At 58.4% G+C, this 8,699-nt stretch overlaps 3 protein-coding genes across 3 annotated transcripts; 1 reads left to right on the forward strand and 2 right to left on the reverse strand.

The window, feature by feature from the left end:
• Position 1: 1 nt before the first annotated feature.
• Positions 2–2,213, forward strand: ECHS1 (enoyl-CoA hydratase, short chain 1; the record flags this gene model as incomplete). Its single annotated transcript, XM_042021652.1, has 8 exons — positions 2–47; positions 749–946; positions 1,018–1,145; positions 1,226–1,325; positions 1,422–1,526; positions 1,604–1,723; positions 1,810–1,877; positions 1,962–2,213. Coding segments are annotated over 8 exons (831 nt in total), but the record flags the coding sequence as incomplete, so codon positions are not given.
• Positions 2,214–2,572: 359 nt separating this feature from the next.
• Positions 2,573–5,251, reverse strand: PRAP1 (proline rich acidic protein 1). The gene is made up of 4 exons (XM_042022123.1): positions 3,753–5,251; positions 3,551–3,629; positions 3,404–3,462; positions 2,573–3,030 (listed from the first exon to the last, which is right to left on the reverse strand). Exons 1-4 carry the CDS (start codon positions 3,914–3,916, stop codon positions 2,691–2,693), a joined length of 642 nt encoding a protein of 213 aa, XP_041878057.1. The 5' UTR covers positions 3,917–5,251; the 3' UTR covers positions 2,573–2,690.
• Positions 5,252–5,343: 92 nt separating this feature from the next.
• On the reverse strand, positions 5,344–8,655 carry ZNF511 (zinc finger protein 511). Its single transcript, XM_042022109.1, has 6 exons — positions 8,457–8,655; positions 8,242–8,315; positions 7,244–7,445; positions 7,027–7,151; positions 6,510–6,695; positions 5,344–5,945 (listed from the first exon to the last, which is right to left on the reverse strand). Exons 1-6 carry the CDS (start codon positions 8,622–8,624, stop codon positions 5,876–5,878), a joined length of 825 nt encoding a protein of 274 aa, XP_041878043.1. The 5' UTR covers positions 8,625–8,655; the 3' UTR covers positions 5,344–5,875.
• Between the last annotated feature and the right edge of the window lie 44 nt (positions 8,656–8,699).

Consider the following 8,699-nt stretch of genomic DNA (forward strand, 5'->3'; position numbering starts at 1 on the left):
CCCGCCGCCGCTCCGCGCCCCCCGCGGCGCACGGGGCTGCAGCGCCGGTGAGCACCGGGGGGGCACCGGGGGGGGTGGGCTTGGCTCCGCCCGGCGCTCAGCGCCGGGCACCGCGTCCCTGCTCCGGGCACGGTCGTATACTCGGGCGGGCGTGTGCCCAGCGACCTGCACCTGGTCCCTGGGCTGCGCACCAGGCCATGGCACCGGGCACCACGTCCCTGCTCCACGTACGGTCCCAGCGCCGCGCACGGAGTCCCTGGGCTGTGCACCAGGGCCACGGCACCGGGCACCGGGACCCAGCACAAGGTACGGTCCCAGCACCGGGCATGTGCCCAGCGAGTTCCACGTGGTTCCTGAGCTGCGCCCGAGAGCCCATCACCGGGCACCGGGGCCTGCGCCATGTGTGGGCAGTGGCGCCGCATACCAGGGCACCGGCACTGCGGCCCAGCACCGGGCACCGGGGTCCCTGGTCCGTGCACCAGATCCCAGCACCGGGTGCCTGGACCACGCACAGTGTCCCAGCACAGGGTGGTCACGGGGCTGCAACTTCGCGGGCCAGGGTGGCACCGGGAGCTCCTTTGAGCCAAGCCCCCGCTGACGTCCCGCCGACTCCCGGTGACCGCTGGCATCAAGGTCGCCTTTAAATAGCACGCAGTGACGGTGGCCAGGTGTTGCCGAGGGTGTCCGGGGGTGTGCCCCGTGCCCGGCAGCCGGTGAGCTAATGGGCCGGTGCTGGTGCGGCGGGCAGGGGCTGCGTTCCAGTACCTGCTGGTACAGAAGACGGGGACACAGAAGAACGTGGGGCTGATCCAGCTGAACCGGCCGCAGGCGCTCAATGCGCTCTGCGAGGGGCTCATGGCAGAGCTGCGGCGGGCGCTGGAGGCCATGGAGAGCGACCCGGAGGTGGGAGCCATCGTCCTCACCGGCAGCCAGAAAGCCTTCGCAGGTAGGACAGGGGCCTCTCCTCCCCCCAAAGCGTTGGAGGGGATTGGTGTCCCACTGCACTTCCCTTTGCAGCTGGCGCAGACATCAAGGAGATGCAGAATAAAACCTTCCAGGAGTGCTACAACAGCGGCTTCCTTGCCGGGTGGGACAAGGTCTCCATTGTCCGCAAACCCATCATTGCTGCCGTCAATGGCTACGCCGTGAGTGTCCCCCACGTCTCCCTGCACCCCCTGCCCCCACCCTGGCACCCCCTGACCCGTGTCTGCCTCCCCTGTCCCAGCTGGGAGGCGGGTGCGAGCTGGCCATGATGTGCGACATCATCTACGCCGGGGAGAAGGCGCAGTTCGGGCAACCCGAAATCCTGCTGGGAACCATCCCAGGTGAGCAGCAGGCACCTGCCAGGGGCTGCCATCCTGGCTGGGGTGGGGACACCCAGGTATCCCTCTCTGAACCTTTCCCTTCCCTAAATGCCCCAGGCGCCGGCGGGACACAGAGGCTGACCAGGGCAGTGGGGAAGTCGCTGGCAATGGAGATGGTCCTCACCGGGGACCGGATTTCGGCGAAGGAGGCAAAGGAGGCAGGTAGGGACATAGGACAGCCCTGGCACCGCAGGGATCTGGTGAGGAGCCATCCCCCCACTTCCCACTGCCCATCCTAGGTCTGGTCAGCAAGGTCTACCCTGTGGAGAAGCTGCTGGACGCAGCCATTGCCTGCGCTGAGAAGATCGCCAGCAACTCCAAGCTGGTGGCCGCCATGGCAAAGGAGTCAGTCAATGCTGGTAGGGGCTGGGGGCCAACTGGGAACCCCCTTGGGGGACTGTGAGGCCAGGCAGAGGGGTCTCCCCAACTTCTCCCTTGCTTTCAGCCTTTGAAACTACACTGACGGAGGGGAACAGGACAGAGAAGCGCCTCTTTTATGCCACCTTTGCCACTGTGAGTAGGGGGATCAGCCCCATGGCATGAGGGATAACAGGGCTGCTGCAGCCCCCCCAAATCTCACCTCTCTGCTTGTCCCAGAGCGACCGCAAGGAGGGCATGACGGCGTTCGTGGAGAAGCGCAAGGCCAATTTCACCGACAGCTGAGCCCGGGAGGTGCAGGTCCCTGGGGTGGTGCAGGTCCCCACGGCCACCTGCAGCCCGTCCACCCCCTGCCTTACCCCGCAGAGGGGACCGGGACCCGTCGGCGAGCGATACTTGCTCGGGGTGACAGCCAGCAGTGGGGACCACCTCTGCCTTCGCTATTAAAGGGTTTTCTAGGTGCTGCCGGGAGATGGGGCGTCCTTGCTGCGAGGTCCTGCCTTAGCTGGGAAATGCTGGGGTTCACTGAGACCGCCCGTGCTCCGTCACGCTGCTCTCCGACTCTGGGCTGGGCAAAAGCAGCCTTGTGGAGCACAGGTCCATGTGGTCCCCAGGAAGGGGACAGTCTGTGGCACCAATGCACTGAGTTTGCCTGTCCTCAGCCTCACCTGGGCTGAACTGAGGCCGGGATGATGGGCTGAGTCTCCTGTCCCAGGGCATCATCCTCATCCTGCCTGGCATCTTGGAGTAATCCTCAGGGGGGTCCTGCAGGTTTGGAGGCCCTGCACTTAGCAGCAGGTTTCTGGCAGCAATGAGGGCCCGTCAGGATGTGGAGAGGGGAGTGGGTTTATTGGTGAGGCTCAAGGCTGGGTAGGGAGGGGCAAATTCCCCCAGGAAGCCCCAGGGGTAGCTCCCACCCCTCATTTCACGGCCTGGGCACATCTCCTTTCAGCTGTGGTAGATGTGGTCACGGTCCTCCTCTGGCCCGTTCTGCACCTCCAGGGACAGCATCCGGAGTGGCCTGTGGGTGTCAGCCTCCCTGGCATCATCCTGGGGGTGGTAGAGGTGGTCACGATCCTCCTCGGGGCCATTCTGCACCTCCAGGGACAGCATCCAGAATGGCACACGGGCATTTGCCTCCCTGGCATCATCTTGGGGGTGGTGGAGGTGGTCACGATCCTCTTCTGGTCCTGCCTGGACTTGGGGTGGGCCCCTCTGAGCCCAGGCACTGCTGGAGAAGACCTTTATACCCTCCTCCGGTGTCCCAATGGCTCCTACGCCCAGGATGCTGGAAGAGGGGAGCAAAATCAGCAAGGAAAGGTTGCCAAATACCACCCAGGATTCCCCAGGGGTATCCCACCCCACAGGAGTGCAGGGACCCTGGGGAGATTCCCCACACCACAGGAAGCAGCAGTTGGGATCTCAGGGAGCAAAGGGGCTAATTTAACTATTTGTTCCACAGAAGGGATAGAGAAATCAGCTGGAGTTTGATGCCCAAGGATTTTGGATAATTTGAGGGAAGGGGAGAGGAGATGGAGCTGGGAGCCCCTTAATTTTGGGGGGCACAAAGCAACAAGGGGAATTCATTCCCCCCTGAAACACTTCCCATTTTGGGGTGCTGCTTTATTGGTTTTTACGAGCCAGATGCGAGCGCCTCTTACATTTCCTCAGCCAAATCCTGCTCCATGGCCAGGTCCTTCCACCTGGAGCTGCTTAGAGCCTGTGGGGAGACAAGGGGTGCTGCTGGTCACATTGGGTCCCCTCATCAGAGGGGGCAGCAGGAGGGCAGGTTGAGGAGGGAGGCTCACCTGGGTGCTGCCGGGGGCCAGCAGGAGGAGGGCAGTGCCCAGCAGGACGGTGGTGCTGCAGAGCCCCATGGCCCTCGGGCTGGAGAAGACATGGCAGAGACATGGTGGCACAATGAGCCGTTCCTGTGCCCACAGCTCATCCCTGACCCCCAGCACCCACCCTGCCCACCACTCGTGCCCACCAGAGCTGGCAGGGACCTACCTGTCCATGGCTGCCTCTTGCCACACCTGCCCCGCACTTTGCCCGGCCCCGTGGCAGCCCGGCCCACGCATCCCTGGGTGGATCCAGGTCCCGGTGCGGCCCATCCCACGCGTCCCTCGGGCCCTGGGTGGATGCAGGTCCTGCTGCTCAGGGTGATGGCACATTGCCGTGCACCCATGGGTTCCCCAGGGCAGGCAGGGCGGTGTCCTGCTGACCCACAGTCTCGGGAAAGGGGATGCACTCCTGACACTGCTCCCCAAAAGCTCCAGCAGCTTCTGTGAGGGTGGGGAGTCCCAGATGTCGCAGAAAAGGTGGAGCTGCTCCCTCTTGCCTGGGCAGGGGCTGCACTCTGCCTTCTCCGCTGTCTCATTCCTGCTGTGTGGTCAAGGCACTCCTGGCTCAACTGTGGCCCTTCCCTTTGTTCTCCTCCACGCCTGGCATCGTGGGATCCACATGGATGCCTTCACCTCTCCTGCAACAGGAGTGACACGGGTGATTTGGGGACTTTCAGTGCCCCCACTACTTCCCAATACACTGTTTCTCCCCTGGAGATCTGGAGGCCTGTGTGAACCCAAAGCCTCTCCCTGTCGTATGTCATAGGTTACCCTGTTTCTGTGTGTGGATCATGGCAGAGTGTGTTAAGAAAAAGGGCAAATTCAAATTTTGACTTGAAATAAGGATTTTTGACAGCCACTGGCCATCTGGGAGATACTTTGTTGCCCATGGAGTCTGGGAAAAGCTGATGGCCCAGAAGAGACCCAGTCACGAGCCCTGAGGCTGTAACTGTAACTTCAATTTGTTCCCAGTTGCAAGGGCAGGCACTCAGGGACCCTGGACTCTGGGGAAAGGGAATTCCCAGGTCACAACTCGTGGACCTGAACACATAAGGGAGAGCAGACTGACTGCTGCCTGACCTTTGTACCATCACATGCCAAAGCCTGCAGGCATCTCCAGCACCATGCAGCCGCTTCCTATTCCCAGGTATGCCAGTGCAGGGAAAAAGCCTCATCAGGGGCTTTAGTGTTGGGAAGTGATTTTTAGACCCCGCTGAGAGATGACTCTGGGCAGATGTGGGATCCTGGCTGCGGGGGTTGCCTGCTGGAGACAGCACTCTCCAGAGCCCACAGAGCAGGGATTAGGGCTGGACAAGCTGGCTGAGTTTTAAACAGAGAGAAGCTTTTTAAAACTCACCGGGAAATCTCCTGCATCTCCGTAAACATCATTCCCTGCTCCCATTTGCAAGGATTTTTCAAAGCCCCTTTGATCCTCTATTCCTCACAGAGAGGGGGAAGGGAAAATCTGCAATTATAGGTCCTAAGCTTCTTGGATGAACATTGTTCCAGAAACCTCTTTTTTCGTCTTGTGCACAATTTTTGAGTGTCAGGGTTCACCAGGACCCCAAGGCCAGTGGCTCAGTGCTTCCAGTTTTTCCCAGGAGGATGAGATTACAAAGGAAGGGAAAGGCAACAGGGAGAACAACCTCCATCCCCACCTGATTCGGGCAGCATTTGCAGCAAAGGGAGGGAGGTTCATTCCGCACATCTGACTCTGCCTGGGCTTCAAAACAGCACTTAAATTCTCTGCAGAGCAATTCCGTAAAAATTCCTTTTATTTTTTCACCTGGTTGGAAGTCACTTTATTTTACCCCCCTGTGGGAATGCTCCTGGCCCAGACAAACCTTTGAGAGCAGGTGGCGGGGTGCAGAGGGGACTTCAGCGAGATGGAGAAAGCCAGAACTAAGGACCAATGGGTTTTTTTCCCCCCATTTTCTTTTCTCAAGTGATTCCAGCTTCCATACAGTCATGTTGTCATCTCATAACTTCTTGAATCTATTTTTTTCCCCAAGAGGCAAAAAATAAAACACCCAGTCCTGTGCAGTCTCAGCTGCAGAACAGTCTCCTTAACACTTCAGCACACATTCTGGGTTCCCCTTCCTAAAATCTTGAGGATTCTCAACTCAGCTGGTACCGGTTCTGTTTGACATCAGGAACCCAAATGCTGGCATGCCCAAATGCTGGCAGAGCTTTAAGTGGTTTGGGTGGTTTATTCCATGGAGTGGGAAGTATCCCTGGTGGCACTGGCTCCACGCCTGCTCATCTTGCACAAATCTGCTGCACTGACCTTCAGACTTTCTTCCTTGGTCCTTTAAATCCTCGGGTGGCACCTTGTCCGAAGCAAATTGTGGATGGGATCCTGGAAAGGGAGACAGGCTTTAATCCATGTTAACAGCCCACCCCTCACAGGCTCACTGGGATGCTTTATGCTCTGTGTGGCAGTTTAATCTCCCAGAGTTTAAGCTTCCAGAGGAAAGAGCAAGGTATGGGAGGAGCAGGACCTGTAAATCACCAAATAATTTAAGAAATGGGTGAAATACTGGTTGGATTTCCTGTGTATTCTGCACATTCCCATTCTGGAGGCCTCTCCCCTCTTTACAACCAGGTGTTAAGTGTTACCAAATGTACCACTTGGGCAGTTGCAGTGGTTTATTATGAGGAGCAGGAGAGCAGAAGCAGCGTCCTGCAACGCTCTGGGAAGAGATCAGGTGGGCAGACAAACACAGCTTCCACGGCATACCCACGTTCTGCCCTTCCTTACACTTTGCTCTTTCAAAAATGGCTTTGGAAGCACACGTGGGATTCCTGGCTGCTTTGTCTTCAGCACAGGAACGCCCCAAGTGATGCTGCACAGGGCACTGCACAGGGCTGATCAGATGGAGCAGTCCCAGCCCCTTGTGCCCGTGGAGGCCAAGGTACAGACCTGGATTTGTAGAGCCGTTTCTCTGGCAGCGAGGGGCCAGGGCTGGCTGCAGGCTGAGAGATCTCCATGTTCTCCTCAGGCCCTGTTTCCATGGGATTCACTTGGAATTGCTCTGCCATCTCCACGCTCACATCCATGGGCACGCTGGCGCCCTGCTCTGCAGGAGAGCTCGTGTGCTTGGAGCCACTGCAGAGACAAAATTTTACATCCTGGCTCAGCAGCTGCCACGTGAGCCCAGAGCCAAGGAAATCAAAGGTAGTTCATGAGGAAACAAGTCCAACTGGGATGGATTCCTTCCCAATATCCCATCTATCCCTGCTCTCTGGCAGTGGGAAGCCATTCCCCCTTGTCCTGGCACTCCGTCCCTTGTAAAGAGTCTCTCTCCATCCTTCTTGTCAGCCCCTTCAGGCACTGGAAGGCCACAGCTGGGTGACCCCAGAGCTTCTCTTCTCCAGGCTGAACAATCCCAACTCCCTCATGCTTTCCTTGCAGGATGGGAGGAAAGTTCTGCAGTTACCTTTTCACCTTCTTGGGCCTGTCGAAGCGAAAGTCAGCAGGATAAAGGTGCACGGTCACCAAATGATCCTTCCTGTCCTTGCTGCTCTTGAACTTCTCCGTGCAGCCTTCCACCAGACACTGGTACTGAAAGGCAGGGAGGAGAAAGAAAAAAAGACATCACTGGAAAAAACAAGTGCACACCAACCACGAGGCAAGGGCTGGGCATGGCAGCTCACCATATTTTGCTTCTCGGCCATTATCTGGAAGAGGGAGTCGTGCCACTCCAAGATGTGGATATCCAAGAGATTCCCCGAGGGAAAGGAGCGCTTGCAGAAGGAGCAGACGTTCCTGTGCAGGGTGTTGTAGTGGTGCTCGTAGCTCTCCAGCGTGTCAAACACCTGGCTGCACCCAGAAATGTGGCAGCTGAACTCAGACACCCTGTGGGGAAATCAGAACATCCACGCCTTAAGCTAAATTAGAGCCTTAATTTCAGCTGCAAATGTCCCCTCTACATGACTTTATCACAGAATCTCAGGATGGTTTGGGTTGGATGGGACCACAAAGCTCATCTGATTCCAACCCCTTGCCATGGGCAGGGACACCTTCCACTAGACCCACACCTGCAGCCACAGTACTTGTGGCATTTTTTTTGTGACTAATACTTAAAATTAAATGCCAGGTGCAATGGAATGAAGATCATTATGGTGCTGGCAATTGGAAACTTACTTGCCATCAGAAACTTATTGGCCATTATGGCTTCAGGATCATCTAGATCATCCTCCTGTTAAATGGTGCTTTGAAGAAGAATAAACAAGCAGCAAGGTAATAAATCAGCTGTTTGACCTAAAAGTTGCAGTTGTGGATGACAACACTGTGCCAATGCTTTTTTAAGCGGCATCCATAGGTGAACCTCACACAACACTCAAAAGTACTTCCTGGATTTTAAACACAAGAGCAAGACCAAGATCCTCCCCCAGGCAGAGCCCTCCCGGTTGGAGCTGTGGCAGCTGCAGCAGCCCAGAGAAGCTGAGGCTGCCCCATCCCTGGCAGTGTCCAAGGCCAGGTCGGACGGGGCTTGGAGCAACCTGGGACAGCAGAAGATGTCCCTGCCCATGGCAGGGGGGTGGAATGACATGATCTTTAAGGACCCTTCCAACCCAAACCATTCCTCGATTCCATGACAGACGGACTCAGAGCTCGCCCGCAGCTATGGCGACGAGACTGCCTCACTTACTTGGGTCTCTCGGCCACCTCCTCGAGGCTGGTGAGGACGCCCTGCAGGTAGAGGTGCCTATGCACGTCCCCATCCTAGAGAGGAGCAGAGAGCGGCTGTGGGCGGGCGGGCAGGGCTGCATAACACAGCGCAAACCCTTCTGCTCCGGGGGAAGCCGCGCTGGGAGCGGCCACCACACAGCCCCGCGGGGCTCGCCGGGCGCGGGGCCGCCTCACCTCGAAGAGCGGGTGTTGGGGGCCGAGGCGGAGGCGGCGGGGGGCGAAGGTGAAGGGCGGCGTGGGCTGAGGGCGCTGGGGGCGGTGCTGGGACGGGGGATCCTGAGGGGGATCCTGAGGGAGCCCCTCACGGAGCAGGAGCTGAAGCCGCGGCGGCAGCGGCAGCATCGCGCGAGAGCGGGGCACTGCGCATGCGCGGGGCGCTCTGCCCGGCGCCGCTCTGGGGAGTGCGCATGCGCAGGG

Source organism: Corvus kubaryi, unplaced genomic scaffold (assembly GCF_017639235.1).
Source record: "Corvus kubaryi isolate FWS band 111438036 unplaced genomic scaffold, C.kubaryi_AGA036_p1.0 126, whole genome shotgun sequence".
Classification (NCBI taxonomy): Eukaryota; Metazoa; Chordata; class Aves; order Passeriformes; family Corvidae; genus Corvus; species Corvus kubaryi.

Coding starts and splice junctions, on each gene's coding strand:
- PRAP1 (XM_042022123.1), bottom strand. CDS start 3,916: ATGTGCCATCACCCTGAGCAGCAGGACCTGCATCCACCCAGGGCCCGA. Junction 3,630..3,752: donor CAAGAGGCAGCCATGGACAG/GTAGGTCCCTGC, acceptor TGTCTTCTCCAG/CCCGAGGGCCATGGGGCTCT. Junction 3,463..3,550: donor TGGCCCCCGGCAGCACCCAG/GTGAGCCTCCCT, acceptor GTCTCCCCACAG/GCTCTAAGCAGCTCCAGGTG.
- ZNF511 (XM_042022109.1), bottom strand. CDS start 8,624: ATGCTGCCGCTGCCGCCGCGGCTTCAGCTCCTGCTCCGTGAGGGGCTC. Junction 8,316..8,456: donor CCCAACACCCGCTCTTCGAG/GTGAGGCGGCCC, acceptor GCTCCTCTCTAG/GATGGGGACGTGCATAGGCA. Junction 7,446..8,241: donor GAGGTGGCCGAGAGACCCAA/GTAAGTGAGGCA, acceptor ATTTCCCCACAG/GGTGTCTGAGTTCAGCTGCC.